General features: G+C 39.1%; 1 protein-coding gene across 1 annotated transcript; it reads right to left on the bottom strand.

Moving 5' to 3' along the window:
* Positions 1-843: 843 nt before the first annotated feature.
* cetn3 (centrin 3) lies at positions 844-12,397 on the bottom strand. Its single transcript, XM_061734068.1, has 5 exons — positions 12,262-12,397; positions 7,879-8,014; positions 5,857-5,971; positions 5,588-5,779; positions 844-1,234 (listed from the first exon to the last, which is right to left on the bottom strand). The coding sequence occupies exons 1-5, from the start codon at positions 12,276-12,278 to the stop codon at positions 1,191-1,193; spliced, it is 504 nt and encodes a 167-aa protein (XP_061590052.1). The 5' UTR covers positions 12,279-12,397; the 3' UTR covers positions 844-1,190.
* Positions 12,398-19,818: the final 7,421 nt, after the last annotated feature.

Genomic DNA, 19,818 nt, shown 5'->3' on the forward strand with positions numbered 1-19,818 from the left:
ACTTCAACTGAATGAAGGAATGGATGAATTAAAAAAATGGGTGAATGAATGGATAAATTAATGAACAGCTCTATCTACAGGCCAATTCATGTTCTACAGGATGACCAGCAAAAAATATCAAATTGACAGTACAGCTTGTGGTTGTCAGTGTTAAACGTTCTTAAATGTTCTTAAACTTTCTCAAACATTCGTAAATGTTCTCAAACGTTCCAACTATGACATTATTATCAGGATTTTGGCTTTCACACTCATCGCCTCATGAATTTTGTGTTCAGGTATAAAAGTATAATAAAAGTCATGTGATCATAGTGGCTGTTACTATTAGATAAATACAACCACAGATGAACGACTTAGAACCTTTTTCACTTAGCCATCTTTTTTTTTTTTTTTAAATCAAAAAATAAAACTTCTACTAAAAATGATAACAGTCTTAAAATGACAAAATAAGTCAAGTTACTGACATGAAGGAAGAGAAAAGGTTTCTAACGCTGACTCAAGATAATCAGCGGTCCGGAAAGAGCAGCGGGTCTCTGACAGGACCATGGATGTTTAAAAGGTCCGATACTGTAGGTCAGGTGGAGCCGGTGTGAACACGTCTGTGTGCTCATCAATCTGCAGGACTCCAGGTCACCGGAGAACAACAGAGTATTCAAAGAACATGCATTCTTGTCTTGATCCACTGTTTACAAGAGTACGTAAATGTAAATATAAATATATATATTTCTTTGTGGCTTTTTTAAAATTAAAACAACAATGGAATAGTGACTGTGGCCTGATGATATTTTGAATGACAGCTGCATTAGATCTTGGCGGAGAACTCTTCAGACATGAACTCAAACAAACTTGCTGTCAAAACAAATCTTTATTCAGTAAAAAATAAATAGAAAATCCTAACATGAGACATCAAAACACAGACAGTGAAAAGGTTGGGAATCAGTGTTTTTTTTCTGAGTTCTGGTTCAGGAATGAATGTCGGAGAACCTGCGGCATGAAGCCTGTTCTCCTCATGAGGTCCACCAGCATCTGGTCAAGCGGCAGCGCTCCGATGACCTCACACCCTCAGCTGATAAAGAGTCGAGTTAAAAAAAGAAAAGTGTGCAGGTGGATGATGCGGATGCAGTCCCCTCCACAGCCTCTAGAGACAGCGGCGCCACGCAGTCCAGAGTCCTCCAGCCGGCAGAGGTGGTTCCTCAGGAGTCTGCGGTCATGATGGCGAGGAACTCCTCTTGGTTTACTGAGGGAAAAAGCAGCCAGTCAGATTCTGACCAGAAACAAGTCGAGCACTTTCGAGGTTCTTTCTCAAATACTTCCAGAACTTTACTCCAGCTGTGGCATCTTGTATTTAAGGGAATGAAGAGCCCAAATTATTTCATTTTTAATCTCTTCACTGTAAAGAGATGTTATGTTGTGCTGCGTGTCATCAGCAGAAGATTCAGGTACAAATCTATGCTGCTATGTGAATTCACTTTATCTTCCACCCATCATCCTCCAGGTCCAGCTTATGGAGACAGCTGTCTGACCAGGGAGGTCCAGACCTCCTCCAGGGCCTCCAGGAGGACTCAGAGGAGGGGTGATAGTAAAAAAAAATCCTGAGCCTGAACTTTTTTTCCCTGGGAGGTAAGCAAGCCCCTAAGCCAAGATATATGCCCCAATCAACACAATTGTCATTTTTTGTCCTCTTAAAGTGTAAGTCTGGTGTAAATTGACCCATGGTCTTGTTGTTCAAGCTCACCACATGTAGCCCATAGAAAACAGAATGAGTAAATTGAACAACATAGGTGAACACATTTATTTTGGTGATTTCGGTTAACAGCCTGGAGCCTGGTGACGCGAGGCTAGAATCAATCTGATTGGCCAAAACCCAAGACCACCCCCTACACTATTACCGATTGGCTTAAGTATGGCTACTGGTGTGGTTTTGAGTGAAAGCGTCTCTCGGATCTAACGTACTGCTGGGCGGTATGACCAAAAATTTATATCACAGTATTTTTCAAAATTATATCGGTTTCACGGTATATCACGTTTTTTTTTTTTTCATGCACAACTGGGTGTTAACCACATTTTCTAATGATTTGGAAAGGAATTGCTGCAGTAAATTGGCTTAGAATGGCCTATTTTACTGTCATGAGGAGGAAATATTGTAGAAAAACATTAATGTCCACACTAGTATAAATACAGGTTTGCATGGCCTCACAAAATGATGCAGTTTACAATGAGGTGGCAGCACTTATGATTCTAATGTAGGGCTGAACGATTTTTGAAAATAATCTAATTGCGATTTTTTTCCTCAATATTACGATTGCAATTTAATATGTGATTATTTTTTTTCAAGGTCCTGTTCTCATGTATTTTTCAACTACACAAGCAATAAATCAGTCTGTTTCAAGTAGATTTTCACTTGAAATAAGTAGAAAAATCTGCCAGTGGAACAACATTTTTTTGCTTGTAATGAGAAGATAAATCTTGTCCCACTGGCAGATTTTCCTACTTATTTCACGTGAAAATTTACCTGAAACAGGTGAAAATTGTCAAATAAGTTATTTTTCTGGTGATGACTCTAAATGTTGAAATAGCAGTAAAACCACATTCATTGATGAAATGACATAAGGGATGGAAAGGGGGGATGGCAGTTTTACAGGGGGGATGATTTGGACCGTTTTTATTTCAGGGGGGATGATTTGGACCGTTTTTATTTTGGGGGGGGGGGGGTGATTTGGACCGTTTTAATTTCAGGGGGGGGGGGGTGCCATCACATCACCGTAAGTTCTGCGTTGGTGTAACGCGGAACCATAAATCAGCCTACATTCATAAAGACTGCACCGGGCTCGTCGAGCATTTTAAATGTGCACGCCGCCCGCTGGTGAAATGAGAAGGATTATTCCGTAATAATTGGACCTAAACACTGAAGCTGCAACTCACATAATCAGTTCAAATTCCAGTTCATGATCTGCAGAATGAACAAGTTCACGTTCTAGTTCTTTATGTGTAAATATGTTGCGTTCAGTTCAACGTTCTCACAGAAATGAACGTGTTCAATGAACGCGTTCATGCACAACACTGTTTAGGTTACACGCGGACACGCAGCACTGTTGACTTTTCCCTGCCGGCTCTGCTCACTGGCTAAACAGTCCCCTCACAAACAGTGTCCAGCGGCGCTACGTTCCTCCGCGCCACGCGGCGTTCCCAACGTTGTGTGCGCTACTCACCAGTATTACGGTATATGAAAAATTAATATCATAAGAAAAATAAACGGCAAACCTGATTTTATTTTTATTTTTTTTCTCGCAAACACCTCGGTATGCCGGAAATCCGGCGTGACGCCGGAGCGCTATCACCCCTGAGTCTCCACACCAGCTGAGACATGAAGGAAATGTCAGAAACCGCTCCCCAATCACCCTATAATCCCAACTGTCCGTTATTGCTGTCCCAACAACAACAGTAATGGATTACATTTATTGTCGTGCTTTTGTCGACACTCAAAATGCTCACAATGGTTCTATTATTCACTCAGTCCTCATTCATACCTGGTGATGGTAAACTACAGGTGTAGCCGCAGCTGCCCTGGAGCAGACTGACGAAGACAGGGCAGCCATTCCTAACGGCATCTCCGACCACCACCGGAACATTCACACACATTAACACACCAGCGATGCCTCACTGGGCAAGGAGGGGGAAGTGTCCTGCCCAAGGACACAACGATAGATGACGAGGGGCGGGGTTCGAACCGCCAATGCTTCGATCATTGGACGACCCACTCTACCACCTGAGCCACTGCCAATGAAAATTATCCTCATAAACACAACACTCAATATATCCAACGATGCATCAACGATGGATCGTTGGATATATGGTTCAAGCCCCTGGATTGCAATCAAAAGTCAACCACCTTGGGCCCCTGAGCAAGGCCCTTAACCCTTACTGCTCCCCGGGCGCCGTGCCATTGCATGGCAGACCACTGCTACTAGTTCAACTAGGAAATGGGTTAAATGCAGAGAAAGAATTTCCCCATTGTGGGAGTACTAAGGGAAGCTTTCTTTCTTTCTTCTTTCTTAATCACAGACTGGGGAGGAGGGCTGGGGGGTCAGATTGGCCTGGACCAGGGGACTAGGTAGCTCCACAGAACACTAAAGATCCTGAACTCTCATCAGTTTTATGGAGTTGATGACACATTAATACATTTCATTGACGTGTCTGTAGTACTTGTGCAGTACTTATACTCCGGATTCCAGGTATCAGAGAGGATGGACAATAGATTATTTTATTTCCTAAATCCAAATTTAGAGTTAATATAAAACGTCCGTCTTGGGTTAAACTGCCAATTAATCGTTCAACGTTTTTTTTTTTTACCTTGTCTGCACACATATTCATGGTTATTACCATGCTGGTAAAAACCTAAGGCATATGTGCATTGTTACTATATTTAATATATATACATATATACACGCATTACACATACATATACACATGTGGACAAAATTGTTGGTACCCCTCAGTTAAAGAAGGAAAAACCCACAACTCTCACTGAAATCACTTGAAACTTACAAAAGTAACAATAAATAAAAATGTATTGAAAATTAAATCAAAATCAGCCATTACTTTTGAATTGTTGATTAACATAATTATTAAAAAAAACAAACTAATGAAATAGGGCTGGACAAAAATGATGGTACCCATAACTTAATATTTTGTTGCACAACCTTTTGAGGCAATCAATGCAATTAAACGATTTCTGTATTTGTCAATGAGCGTTCTGCAGCTGTCAACAGGTATTTTGGCCCACTCTTCATGAGCAAACTGCTCCAGTTGTCTCAGGTTTGATGGGTGTCTTCTCCAAATGGCATGTTTCAGCTCCTTCCACAGATGTTCAATGGGATTCAGATCTGGGCTCATGGAAGGCCACTTTAGAATAGTCCAACGCTTTTCTCTCAGCCATTCTTGGGTGTTTTTGGCTGTGTGTTTTGGATCGTTGTCCTGTTGGAAGATCCATGACCTGCGACTGAGACCAAGCTTTCTGACACTAGGCAGCACATTTCTCTCCAGAATGCCTTGATAGTCTTGTGGCAGATGCAGCAAAGCAGCCCCAAAACATTACTGAGCCTCCTCCATGTTTCACCGTAGGGACAGTGTTCTTTTCTTCGTATGCTTGGTTTTTGAGTCTATGAACATAGAGTTGATGTGCCTTACCAAAAAGCTCCAGTTTGGTCTCATCTGTCCAAAGGACATTCTCCCAGAACCTTTGTGGCTTGTCAACATGCATTTTTGCAAATTCCAGTCTCGCTTTTTTAATGGTATGATTTTAGCTCTTCAACATTACCTGAATTTATCAACCACAGTCGTTGTCTCTGATGATTTAGTTAATCTGCACTATTGTCGACTTTATCTCAGATTAGTGATCTACTCGGAATCAGGCCTAAAGAACAGGTATGTGTCTGCGAGTATGGGCTCACCCTCCTGGGGGCTGACAACCTGTAGGACGGGTCATACGGGTCGGATGCTCTGTGCTGGGGGTCACAGCCTCCAAACACTATCTGCATCATCCAATAGATGATGTTGTGTTGCTGACAGATGTTGGGCAGCAGTAACTTACTCTCTCCATCTCCGTCGGCGTCAAACTCATCGATCATGCTGCGCAGCTCCTCATCACTCACGTTCTCCCCAAGTTCTCGAGCGACTCGTCTCAGATTCCTCAGGCTGATCTTCCCTGACTCGTCGTCGTCAAACAGCTTGAAGGCCTTCAGGATTTCCTCCTTCGGGTCTCGCTCCAAGATGCGGTCTGCCACTGCGGACAAAAGCCGAATGAGTTTAGCTTGTCCTTGCGGAGGCCTGTTTGGTCTGAGGAAAAGCTGACAAACTCACCCACTTTGCTGAAATCTTCAAAAGTAATTTTTCCATTTCCTTCTCTGTCGTAATCCTTGAGGATCTTCAGAACGTCCACCTTCTTTACCTCAAAGCCCAGCGCACGCATCGCCACCTGGTGGACATTCAGAAGGAGATTCAGGTGTTGATAGGATTCAGAAAAACTGCTCAGACAAGAAATAGTCGAAAAGCAACTGGACACAAACCCCACAGGTTAGCAGTTTTAGCTTAGCCGATGCTAACCTATGATGTTAACAGTAGCTTGCATTCATTCTGATCAGGAGTGATTCTGATGAGGAGTGCTAAGCAGCAATGGGAGCCCCTTCCAGCTGGCCAGCTGGGACCCTCCTCCACCAGGCTAGCTGCAGGTGGACCCTGAGGTCATGGCAGAGCTAAAGCAGCTAGCCAACATCAACCTGGAAGGTAACAGGGACTTGGGGACTGCTGCTCCCAGAGCTGGAGGACAACAACCGGGCTATTGTTTGAGTAAGAAAATAAACAAATCTATTGGCATTATAAGGAAAGTTAGACACCTTGTCTCTAAGCAGTGTCTACTTACTCTTTATTACAGTTTAATCTATCCTCACCTTTCATATTGCAATATTGTTTGGGGGAGTACATTTACAACTACTCTCCATAAAATCTTAATTCTCCAGAACCGTTTTGTAAGACTTGCATCTCGATCTGTCTGGGATGCTACTGCTGCTCCCTTATTTAAAAATCTAAAGATTCTTACTATTTATGACATCAACAGTTACCAAATATGCATTTTTCTTTACAAAATATTTTCCTCAGAAGGAAATGTTCCTGAGCACTTTAGTTCATACTTTGCCACTAACTCTCAAATTCATTCCTACTCAACTCGGCAGGCCCTAGCCCTACATCCGCCTAAATGTCTGGAATCAAGAAGCCAATTTTTGTTTAGATTTAGAGGTGTCAAAGTCTGGAATAGTTGGTACCATATTGCAAAACATTGTAGGTCCCTATCCATGTTCAAAAGTCGCTCAAGAGAGCATTTAATTCAAAAATGTAGTCAAGAAAGCTCTTAATGTTCTTTTGCACTTCATATTCTGTGTTGCCATTTGTTCAGCTTAATACTCATATTTTCATGATCACGTGTACAGTAATTTTTTATTATTATTATTTTTTTATTATTTTATTTTCATTCATGTTCTACATGCAATTTTTATGATTTATTTTTATTTTTATGATTTTATATCCTCATAAGGATTTTGTTAAATGTTATTAGGTGGGGGCTCCTCATAAGCCTACTGGCTTGCTCGCTCCTCCCTGCACAGTTTCTTTTAACTGAACTTACTTGTGTAATGTTCTTTTTTTTTATGTTATGTGCTAAATAAACTAAACTAAACTTAAACTAAGCTTCTAGCCCATCTCGAATGGTTCAATGTGACTGAGCGTCTGCCAGAGCTAGCGACTGTCAGACGGCCAGCTGGACCAGTCCCCCCCCCGGTCATATCCTGGTCATCCTCCGGTCAACCTTCGGTCATCCTCCAGTGATCCTCTGGCAAACAGCTTTCAGACGGAGGTGAAGTTTCTGCTGCTACCTCGCTGAGCCTCGTCTAAAGACCCATCCAGACTAACCAAGAGCTGATTACAGAGGGTCTGTTAGTCGAATTAACAGCACAACAAAATGTATTACCGTATCTATAAAATAAGAATGATTGTGTTTGTTATTATTCAGGACAGTAGCTTAAGATTGGCCGTTAATTGCAGCTAACAACAACATCTGGGAATTACTTTATTTACTTTGCTGTGTTTTTATGTGCTTTCCTTTTAAAGTTGTTAAATATTTGCCTGAAAAGCACTTTGTTCAGAACTAGTTGTTGTTAAATATGTTATAAAAATAAATCTGACTTGAATTGATGATAGCTTGCAACTAGACTGCACTGCAACAGTCACATTATTTTACCTGAGGTCAAATGTTTCAAGAATCAAATCAATCGTAACACATTTAACTGATGATTAATCCACCGATCGGCTACTGGCAGACACCGTTCCCACCTTGAGCTCGTGGTAGTCGATCTCTTTATCCTTGTCGGTGTCAAACAAGTCGAAAGCTTCTTTGATTTCATGTTTCTGGTCCTCGGTGAGCTCTCTCCTCTTCTTACGTTTGGTTTTGTCACTGTTGAGTTCAGTTCTGAAGAGACAATAAATGTAGGTTAACTCTATCTTCACAATGCCTCTGTTTCTGTTTTAAAATCACAAACTTAATCTAAAATGACTATCTGAGTAACCAGCAGATGTATGTGAATAAATATAGTAAATAAACTATAATAGAGCGGTCACATGTGAGATTCTAAAGTGTAAAATTAAGGAGGAGCAACAATCTCTCAGATTTACAAGTCATTTCTAGATAAAATCTCACTTCTAACGGTTTTCAGTATCTGACTTGACTTGTTGTGGTTTATCGTCCAGCTGGTCCTAATCGAGGTGTTCTCCTGCTCTACAGCTACATGTCTGATATAAAACTGGTACATCTCAGCAACTACAAGGTGGACTAACTAAAGCTGGGACCTCTCTCCTGAGGCTGATGCCCCACCACCTGAACCTGCATAACAGGACAATTATGGATGATGGATAGATGGGTGGGTGATGGATAGATGAATAGATGGATTAGGGCTGGGCGATATGGACCAAAAGTCATATCTCGATATTTTCTAGCTGAATGACGATACTCGATATTTTTTCTGTGCCATAATTGGGGTTTCCCCCAAAGCATTATAGCATAGCATCTCTGTTAGCTTCATTTTTTTCTGAGGCAAACCCTTAAAAAAACAGTCAGTTTTAATACAAAGCCTCGTGCCGAATGTCACACAGGTACCTTTATTAACAGAGGTCTGCACAATATCAAAATGTATAAAACAAATGAAATAAAAATAAACTGCCTGCATATATAGAATAAAAATGCTTCTTGAATAAAATAAAACAAATATCCCTTTCCTGCACAACAATTAAATTAAAATACACTGTGCAATTAATACAATGTAGACAGTAACAGGCAGACTTTTCCACTGAGGTTGACAGTTGTGCAAATAACAAAACATTTGTGCAAATCTCAAATAAAACATTCAAGTCAATTTGTCACAAAATAAGCTATATCAAAATCATTAAAAAAGAAATAAATTTTTTTTTTAAATCGTTATAAACGATATTTTCTCGTACCATATCGCGTTTGAAAATATATCAATATATATTAAAATCTCGATATATCGCCCAGCCCTAAGATGGATGGATGATAGACAGATGAGCAGCTAGATACATGGATGGATTCTTCCCTCCACGTGTCTCTCTCCTCTATCCAAAAATGCTCATTGATCCATTGACAGATAATAAATTCTGTTCAACACTTCATATTTTATTTATTTATTGCATTAAAACAATTCTATAATCACAAAATGTTTTTTTAGGAAAAAAGTAAATAAATATACACTGATTTAATAAAGTATGTTTACTGATCTTCTGACAGAATTAACAATTATTGCAATGTTGCACACTTCTAATGATATTCTAAGACAGGCAGTTTGTTAATAGCAGCTGACATGTGGACATTCAGGTGATCTGCTGCCACCACGTGGTCAGAGGTGGTACTGCTACATATGGTGGCTTTAGTCCTTACTGGTTCCATGTACCTGTATAAATTCATGATATTTAAAATGTAATTATGCGCCTTTGTTCCCGTTTGTTTTGTCTGAAGATGTTATTTTTAAGACAGTCTGTGATTATATAGCCTAATGCAAATTAATGTTGGCAGTTACACTGAAATTCCTTCAAAATGTCAATGAATTTGGTTAAACAGTTTGATTTTACTCCAGCTCTACCCATAATTAACCGGACATCAACACTGACATAAATTACAGCGAAAACGGTTTTCTGTGCATCAGCAGGTTTTAGAGTCTGAAAACCGGAACGCTGCAGTGAAGTCACAACACCGGCAAACCGCGTTGAAGTCCGCTTCAGGTTGGATGTTCAACTCAGGTTCAGATGACACGTACCACGTGATGAAATGTAGCTCAACTAATGACAGAAGACCCACTTTTTTATCTCATTGAATTTTGCATATTGATTTAATAAAGTTCATTTTGTCCATGGCTTTACACTTTAAGTTGTTGATTCTTTTCGTCGGACAAGAATATTTAGGTTTTTAAATACCTAACATGTTTTGGAGATTTCTTTCGCCTTCATCAGTCACCAAGTAGTGGTGTAGTAGTGAATATCAAAAATCAATAGTACAAGAGAAGTTTATCTGTCTATTCCATGTACGAGACAATTCCAAGTGCTTAACATAAAAACTCCATCAAAAAGTTTAAAAGTAGAATGAAAAAAATGAAATACAGGCGGACTTAAGTTAAAAAAAGAATAAAACATGAGATGCAAGAAAGAAATGTTTTAGAGCATTGTGGGAGATTACGGAAATGCAAAAGTAAATAAAAAGGTTTGTATTTAATTAGTTAACCTTTGCTCACCCCACAAGGGAAAATAGATAAGTAAGTAGTAGTAGTTAACATAAATTAAAAAAGGCTCAAGTGCAATACAGGCAGGTGAATCTCACTGTTGGTCTCGTTAGAGTTGAGTTATTTTAGAAAAGTATGAACCTTACAAGTATGATCCATACAAAATAATTTATAGAAAATAAAACCCTTTAGATACAACACGACCATACCTGTCAAGTCTCCCATTTTGGCCGGGAAACTACCGTATTTTACCCCTCTTTCCTGCCGTCCTGTATTAGTATTTTCCCGTAAATTTCCGTTTTATAATATAATAACAGCATTCCTGTCTGTGTCTCCTCAAACTGAATTGCCACTAACCTCGCGAGAGTTCTCGCGAGGTTAGTGGCAACAACGGGAGCAAACTCAGAACAACTAATCAGATGGATGGATGAAACAAGAGAGGAGGCATTTTTGCCAAAAAAGTGAAGACTTCATGTAAATATATGTAAAAATGGGATACCAAATGTACTTTCCTAAAGAGGAGCAGGACAGGCCACAGAAACATCAGTCATAAGTCAGTGAATGCCAGAGAGTTACATGAGTGAAAATGACTAATTAAAAGAACATGTAAATGTTTCACTTGAAGACAATCAATGTGCATATAAACTGAAAATATTTAAAATAAATAAGTGTGCTTTAATTCCCTTTTGTGTTTTCATTTAGACTCTATTATAGGAATTACATACATAGGAAGTACACAGCATTTCAGTGTCAACAAAGGTAGAACTATCAGATTCTGAGTACCTAGTTGTAGTTTGTAAGTGGTTGACAGGTAGATATTTTAGATTTCTCCTAAATCTGTCTTAAAATCAGTACTCGAGTTGAGGGGGGATGAGGGGGGATGGCACACCCCCTGAAATAAAAACGGTCAAAATCATCCCCCCTGTAAAACTGCCATCCCCCCTTTCCATCCCTTATGTCATTTCATCAATTAATGTGGTATTACTGCTATTTCAACATTTAGAGTCATCACCAGAAAAATAACACCAGAAAAATAACTTATTTGACAATTTTCACCCGTTTCAAGTAAATTTTCACTTGAAATAAGTAGGAAAATCTGCCAGTGGGACAAGATTTATCTTCTCATTACAAGCAAAAAAATCTTGTTCCACTGGCAGATTTTTCTACTTATTTCAAGTGAAAATCTACTTGAAACAGGTGAAAATTGTTGTTTTTTCCAGTGATGAGTCTTGTTTTAAGTGTAATGAGATTTTTTTTACTAAAATCAGACATTTTAACAAGAAATAAGACAAATATTCTAGTTAAGATTTTGAGTTTTTGCAGTGATGCATTTTACTTATCCTGTGAAGGACAGAGTCATATTGATAAGTTCAGAAAACAGTTTTTTATTGTTGTGTTTTGATGTATTTGATGTAAGCCCAGTGGATATTTAAAGCTTACAGAAGGCTGCATTTAACTGCTGCTATGTCATTCCTGCAGTATTTCTGCAGGGGTTTTGGTCAGTGCTATTATTTGTAATATATTATAATATTTGTATTCAGCACAAATTATCTGTCCCCATATGATAAAATCCACCATTCCCCCTGATTCTTTTTGACAACTCGAGTACTGGTTAAAATGTAGGATACTGGACCTCGGTTGGGCTGGTGGGACAGCAGTGGGAAAATGTCCCGTATTTTTTAATCCAAAACTTGACAGGTATGCAACACGACCCGGAGGGATTATTATTATTATTATAGTCTGGGTTTTGGTTAGGCGGCTCCAGGTCACGTGACGCGGGTACTGTCATGACGTCACATCCAACCTGAGACCAGCTTCATCGCCCCCCGGCTGCTGAGCTACCGCCGCTAACGAAACGGCTCCGAGGTTCGGCGGGTCCGAACGGGTGTGTTCAGACCAGAACCCCGAGTATAGTGGCGGCGGGGCGGCTTACCTCAGAGACAGGCTCATTGCGGGCGGATTCGGTTATCTAAAACCCGGACTTTATCGTGTAAATGCACGGATGTCGCTACTCAGTCAAGACAACAACAAATCCGTTTATGCGCGCTCATACCGGGCACTCTGATTGGTCGACAGGCAGCAGTAAAGCGCTCACTGATTGGATGACATAATTTGGAATTCTTCTTTTAATGCTGTTGAAGCGGAACTTAGCACTGCTGCCATCTGCTGTCCAGGTGCTGTCATGACATGTTATGCGTTGTTCCTTTCGGATAGAAAGATGTTTGCAAGATTTTCTGCGAATCTTTATTTAGCATAGTATGGAGCTAGAACAATCCCAATAGTCACAAATGCAAAGGGCAGTGCTTGGATTGTTAATAAAACCCTACTTGCAGAATTTTAATAAAGTTTTGAGTTGACAGGCTCCGCCTGTCAAAGGAGTCAGCTGTCTCGGTCTGAATGAAGCAGTGAAGCGCTTCAGTGACTTCATTGACGTAACATGCAGATAGCTCCGCCCCACTGCTTCAACACAACCACCCCGTGGAGCTTGATTAGTGCTTCAAAGCACGCCCGCCGATAGGGGGGGACAAACGGGTCTGTTGCCCCGGGCCCAGGGTAGGGGGGGGCCCAGAACTGAAAAAAAAAAAAAATACATACGTTTTTTAAATTTTTTTATTCTCAATAAATTATGGAATCATTTTTCAAAATGTTTCAAAATATGCCTATTTGTGGAAAAAATATGTAGTATTTGAGTTACATAAAAGGTTGTTATTTGTTTTCTTCCTAATTGTCCTTGTGGTCAAGTGTGGGATTGGAGTTTTTATTGATTTATCAAAGGCGTTTGATACCATCAATTTTAAAATCCTTTTAGGAAAATTGCAGCATTATGGTGTCAGGGGAACTGCACTCAGTTGGTTCAGAAGCTATTTATATGAAAGGGAGCAATACGTAAATGTAAATAATAGTAAATCACAATGTAAAACCATTAAACATGGAGTCCCACAAGGTTCAATACTAGGTCCGCTTCTTTTCATCTTATATGTAAATGACTTTGACAACTCTTCTAACATCCTACATAAAGTTATTTTTGCGGATGACACAAATTTATTTCTCTCACATAAGAAGCTGGAATATCTCCAAAACCTTATGAATGAAGAATTGACCAAGGTGGACTCCTGGTTTAAATGCAATAAATTATCTTTAAATATGAATAAAACTAACTATGTTTTGTTTCGCTCAAATAGAAACCGAAGTAATATTGAAAATATACAAATAGTGATAAATGGTAGAGCTATCGAGAGGGTAGAATTTATAAAATTTTTAGGAATATATTTGGATGAATTTTTAAACTTTAGGAAACATATTGATGAATTAACAAAGAAATTATCAAAATATGTCGGCTTATTTTATAGACTGAGACATTTTCTTCCTCTTGAAGCACTCCTAACTCTGTACCGGTCTCTATTTGAGCCTCATTTAAATTATTGTAATGTTTTATGGTGTAATACATATCCAAGTTATGTGGACAAACTACAGATTTTACAAAAGAAAGTGTTTCGCGTTATGTCATGGAGCAAATTTAATGCTCCCTCTGATCCTCTTTTTTATGGTTTTAAGCTTCTGAAACTTACTGAGTGTAACATTTTCCACAATGCCTGTGTAATGTATACTGTAGTTTTTAGACTCAATGATAGACTCTGTCATCTCATCCCCATTTCTGTTCCCACTCATGAACACACCACAAGGGGAAAACAACTTTTAAAGGGAAAGAAAAGGAAACTAAAATGTACAAGTTTTAGTGTAACCTGCAAAGGTCCAAAAATTTGGAATGAGCTTGGTAGTACTATAAAAGAGTCTGGATCTCTCTCAATTTTTAAAAAAAGATTAAAACAAAAATTATTATTAAATTATGTTTCTTGTTAAATTTTTTATGTACTAATACCTGATGTATTATTTTTATAAGAATATAATTGTATCTAGGAGATCTTTTTTTTTTTTTTTTTCTTATTTAGGTTATAGGGATATAAGGTTATTATACTGTATGTATATGTATTATATGTGTAATTTATAGTCGTTCTGCTGTGTGTGACTGGGCCCCTATTCATAAGCTACAGTAGCTTCTGGGGAGTCCCATTTTACAAACCTCGATTATTATCTGTATTTGTGTTTTTTAATTATTTGTAAATAAACTCAATTCAATTCAATTCAATTCAATTCAAGAACCCGCAACACAAAAATGGTTTGGCCGCTGATCAAAATTTGAAGTTATCATTTAATTCAACCATTAGAATGGTCAAAATGTCCAGTCAGCACAAGTCCGGTGCTCAGAAAATAGAGACCTCAGAGATTCTCTACACATATATTTTAAAAAGGGTGGTGATGGTGAAGCTGGAATTAATAAAGTCAGCGTAGAGCAAGGTAAGAAACAGCGCAGCCAACGTTTACCAACCTTGTAACTTAACCTAACTGGCTAGCTCTAATGTTAACGTCCATTAGCTTGTATAAAAACCTGAAGAGCAGAGGGAGAGGAGAGGAAGAGGAGAAGGAGAGATCCGGGCGCAGGGGGGCCCATCTTAGATTATTTGTCCGGGGCCCAGACAAGACTGTCAGCTGTTCTGCTTCAAAGCATCGGTGTTGGAGGAAGCTTCACTACTGTATTCTCTCCGCCTGTCAACTCAAAACTTTATTAAAACCCTGCAAGTCAGATTTTATTTGCAACTAAAGCAACAGCAACACAGATCATTAGCTGCTACACTCATGTCACTCAACATCACCTGAGAAAACTATCGCAACTGGGAGACCAAACAAAAATAATTAAAAAGACACTGGGACACTCTGAGCCGAGGAGGACCTGTGGGAAATGGACACGGGGGCTGGAAGCAGAGTGCGCGCATGGGACGGAGGGGGGCGTGGGCGGGACTTAAAATGAAGGCATCTGATTGGTTCTTTCCCCCCTGCCAAGCCTCTGGTCCTCTGACCAATCCGTTTCATTCGGACCGCAAAAAACCGATTGGTTAGAGTTTTTATAGGATTAAAGCTGTCAGAGAGGTCGGATTTTTTTCTTTCCTTTTTCTGAACACATTATTCACTGGCTACTCTCAGGATGAAAGGACCATTTCACCCAGTATAACAATAAATGTTTTTGAATACGATCACACGACTATACCTTTAATTCTAGCAATGTTTTTCAGGTGGTAATAGGCAGATTTAGTGATAAACTTTAGATGGCTGTTGAAATTCAGGTCTGAGTCAATATTACACCAAGATTTCTGGTTTGATTTGTAGCTGTTAATGACATGGAGCCAAGGTGAGTGCTGATCTTTTCCCTTTCATTTTTAGGGCCAAAAATTATCACCTCTGTCTTTTCTGCATTTAGCTGGAGAAAATTCTGGCACATCCACTTATTGATTTGATGAATACAGTTACTCAATGAGAGTAGGGGACTGCAGTCACGTGATGACACTGAAATATAGAGTTGTGTGTCATCGGCATAAGTAAGGAAATGTTGTGATGTTCCATAATCTGAGCTAGGGGTAGCATATACTGTAGATGTTGAATAGAAGCGGTCCAAGAATGGACCCTTGAGGAACCCCACATGTGATCTTAGTTCTCTCAGACTCATGGTTTCCAATTTACACAAAAAAGGCCCTATCTTGCAAGTAAGATTTGAACCATTGAAGCAGAGTGCGGGTAAGTCCCACCCACTTTTCCAATCTGCTGAGTAGTATGTTATGAGCAACTGTGTCAAATGCAGCACTGAGATCCAGTAATACCAGAACAGAGGATATGCATGCATCATTATTCAGATGAATATCATTTAAGACTTTGATGAGTACAGTTTCAGTGCTGTGGTGTGGCCGAAATCCAGACTGAAATGTGTTAAAAAGATTGTTTTGTATCATAATAGCATGAATTTGCTGGAAAACAACATTTTCAATGATTTTCCCCAAAAATGGCAGATTTGATATTGGCCTATAGTTACTAAGTATTGTAGCATCCAGATTAGATTTTTTTAGAAGAGGTTTTATTACTGCAGTTTTCAAGGCCTGGGGAAACTGGCCTGCTTGAAGAGAAGTATTTATTATCTGCAATACTGCAGTTAAAAACTTTTTTTAAAAGTTTGAAGGTAGAATATCAAGTGAGCATGTTGTGGGCTTTAATTTTGAAACCGTTTCCGTTAGGGATGTATAACCTAAGAGGCTAAAATGTCCCAGATTGACTAGAGGATGGGAAGGCAAAAGTGTTATCATTGTATCATTGTTATTATCTTGATCTGGAGTTGCACATTGCCTGTCTGATCTGTAATATTCTGTTTGTGAAAATGGTAAATGGCTTACACTTGTATAGCGCTTTCCAGCTGTACTCCTATAGCCCCAAAGCCCCATATAGTGCAGTTTGAATGGCTTAATGTGATTGGCTTATGAGTAAATTGTCCCTCACTTGGGGTGCGTTCTTATGATTGGCGGAAACAAGGAAGATATCTGTTTGGTTGCAGATCATTCCGTGTTTAGAAAAAGACATTTGTGGATTGAGGCAAGTCAGGGGAGTCTGAAAATTCACACACAAATGCAGCGAAGTCCACAGACCAAAAACTGTTTGTAAATCCGGTTATATTTGTGTGTGCATCAGAAATACATTTGTGTATCTTGTCCTACGCACGTGTGAATGGTCCTGTGCATTTGCAAATCTTCCCATGCATTTGTGACTCTTTCCCTGTGCATTTGTGAATCGGCTTGTGTATTTGTTACTATTGACACTGTTCTAGCTCCATAACTCCATAGCCTAGTGGTTACAGAGGTTGGGCTGGAGGGACCGAGGTTCAACTCCCCGGGTGGAGAGCCGGGAGGAGAGCCCATGTGGGCTACTAAGCAAGGCCCTTAACACCCCAACTGCTCCCCGGGCGCCGGAAGATTGGCAGCCCACTGCTCCTAGTACTGGACTGAATTAAAATGGATGGATTACGAGCAGAGGACTAATTTTGGTGTGTTTCGTGAGATATATATGGACAAATAAAGATTAATTTATACTCTCAAACTATAGAGATGCATTGAGGTGCTGCAGCCACCAGGGGGCCACCAGGGGCCTCAATATCCAGATTTAGTGGAGGAATGTCCCTTCAGGGATAGATAAAGTGTATTTGAACTGCGTTATACTGAATTACCACTGCTTGCAGTCCTGCCTCCTGCAGAAGTTCTCAGGTGATTGTGCATTTTGAGCGGTACCAGCAGAGGTCATGAGACTGAGTACGGGAGGGTGGTGGACAAAACTATAGATATATGTAGATGCCTCACAGAGTGGGTTGGCCAGTTGCTGTGATACATCACCGCGTCCACCATATTGGATGTGGCAAATTTGCCAGTAAACTAATTAATTGAAATGGACCGATCTTCATAAAGTGTTTTACAAAAGGTGTTTTAAACTAATGTCCATCATTGATCCATTCACACACAAACACTAATCTATTTGGAAATCAAACAAGCACCAAAGACAACATTTCTATTAATTATTTTATGAAATATGATTATTCTTTTTGTTTTGCCCCTCCTTTTTTCTTCTGAGTCTTATTTCTCCTTCTTTCTGTATTATTCTTTCTCATATTCTCTCTCATACCATGTAATTCCTGTATATAATCTGACTAACTCTATTTAGTATAACAAACTTTTTAACTTTATTAATTGATCCATTGTATGTTTATATTCAACTACCTCTTACAGATAACTCATTGATTTATTATCACTATTATTACTTGATTGTTGTTCTTTTAATTTCTTTACACGCTGATAATGTCAGTGTTAATTTATTCAGTTTACCATCATTGCTTACACTCTCACTAATGTAATGTACTGTTGCTGTGGATCTTGTACTATAATGTATAATAATAATTATTAAAAAGACAACATTTCTATCTTTTTAATCTATTATAATTGTTTGGGGGTTTCCAAATAAAGAGCAAAAATATTTACATATAATACAACTGATCCTGATAAATTGTTTTTATATTGACATTGATAAACATTTACAATGTGAACATATGAACACACACACACACACACACACACACACACACACACACACACACACACACACACACACACACACACACACACACAGCAGAAGTTAAGAACAGCCTTGCAGAGCTTTTTCTGTGTCTTGCTACTCTGCAACTGGTGCAGCCTCAGTTTGTGGAAGACAGACACGACTTGTGACATCAACACAAAAATCTTGGTGGTCAATTCCAAACTGTGTTTCTTGAATGTTCCCCTCTAGAAAAACACATCCTCAGACCTGATCTGGATTTTGTTTCTGATATAAGGCAGTTGGTACAATTCCACACAGAACATGAATGAGGCTTCTTCTCCTGTCGCGCCATTTTTTGCAACATCCAAGATGGCGGCAGCGTTGATGTGTGATTTATTGATCTTTCAAAGGCATTTGACACTGTTGATCATACAATTCTTTTACAGAAACTCCGTAACATCAGTTTTGATGATGTTGCCTATAATTGGTTTAAGAGCTATCTCATGGACAGAGAGCAGTGCGTAGCAATAGGAACTGAGAAGTCGGACTATGGGAAAAATAGAAAAGGTGTTCCACAGGGTTCAGTCCTTGGACCCGTTTTGTTCACTATTTACATAAATGATCCTGTTTCCGCTGTAGCTGGCTGTAGCATTCATCTGTATGCAGATGACACTATTCTTTACTGCATCTAAGATACCCCAGAATCTGCTATAACCTCTCTCCAGCACTCTTTTTCTGATCTTGAAGTTGCACTCAATAATCTTAAATTGGTTTTAAATGCAGATAAATCTAAATTTATGTTTTTCTCCAGATCCAAAAATAAATATTTGAGTAATTGCACCATTACTACTAAAAATGGAAGTTTTATTGAAAGAGTTATTGTTTATAAATACCTTGGTATTAATATTGATGAAAATGTATCTTTTAAATATCATATTTCAAATCTGGCAAGTAAACTGAGGCAAAAGATTGGCTTTTTCTACAGGAATAAATCCTGCTTCCCCTTGCACTGCAGAAAAACCCTTATTGAGGCAACCTTTTTTATCAGTTTTAGATTATGGTGACATACTGTACTCTGCACTCAGGTTTATTACTGGTGACTCATATAACACTCATCATTGCATCCTGTACAGTAAGGTTGGATGGTCCTCCCTCTCTGAGAGGCGAGATTTTCACTTTTATTTATTTATCTATAAGGCTATTATTGGCTTGCTGCCGACTTATGTTTCCTCCCTCCTTGCTTGGCCTGCTAGTCTACACGACACTCGATCCACAGACTGGCTTACACTACAAGTTCCCCGAGTCTATACTGAGCTTGGTAGATCTTCTTTTAGCTTTTCTGCACCTTCCACCTGGAACTCATTACAAAACACTCTAAAAATTAATTCACTAGTGTCTTTTGGTCATTTTAAATCCCTGATCTTAAATCTTTTAAGCACTGCTTGTATCTGTTTTAATTGATTTTATTGTTACATTATTTATTAATTGTAACTTCATATTTGTTTAATTGACTGCTCTTTTGTTGTTCTATTTT

This window comes from Cololabis saira, chromosome 11, assembly GCF_033807715.1.
Source record: "Cololabis saira isolate AMF1-May2022 chromosome 11, fColSai1.1, whole genome shotgun sequence".
NCBI lineage: Eukaryota > Metazoa > Chordata > Actinopteri > Beloniformes > Belonidae > Cololabis > Cololabis saira.

What these genes read in the sequence shown, in the direction of transcription:
- cetn3 (XM_061734068.1), bottom strand. An exon ending in TCGACTACCACGAGCTCAAG is followed by an intron (nt 5,972 to 7,878) that starts GTGGGAACGGTG and finishes AATGTCCACCAG; the next exon opens with GTGGCGATGCGTGCGCTGGG. An exon ending in CGCCGACGGAGATGGAGAGA is followed by an intron (nt 1,235 to 5,587) that starts GTAAGTTACTGC and finishes TTTTTCCCTCAG; the next exon opens with TAAACCAAGAGGAGTTCCTC.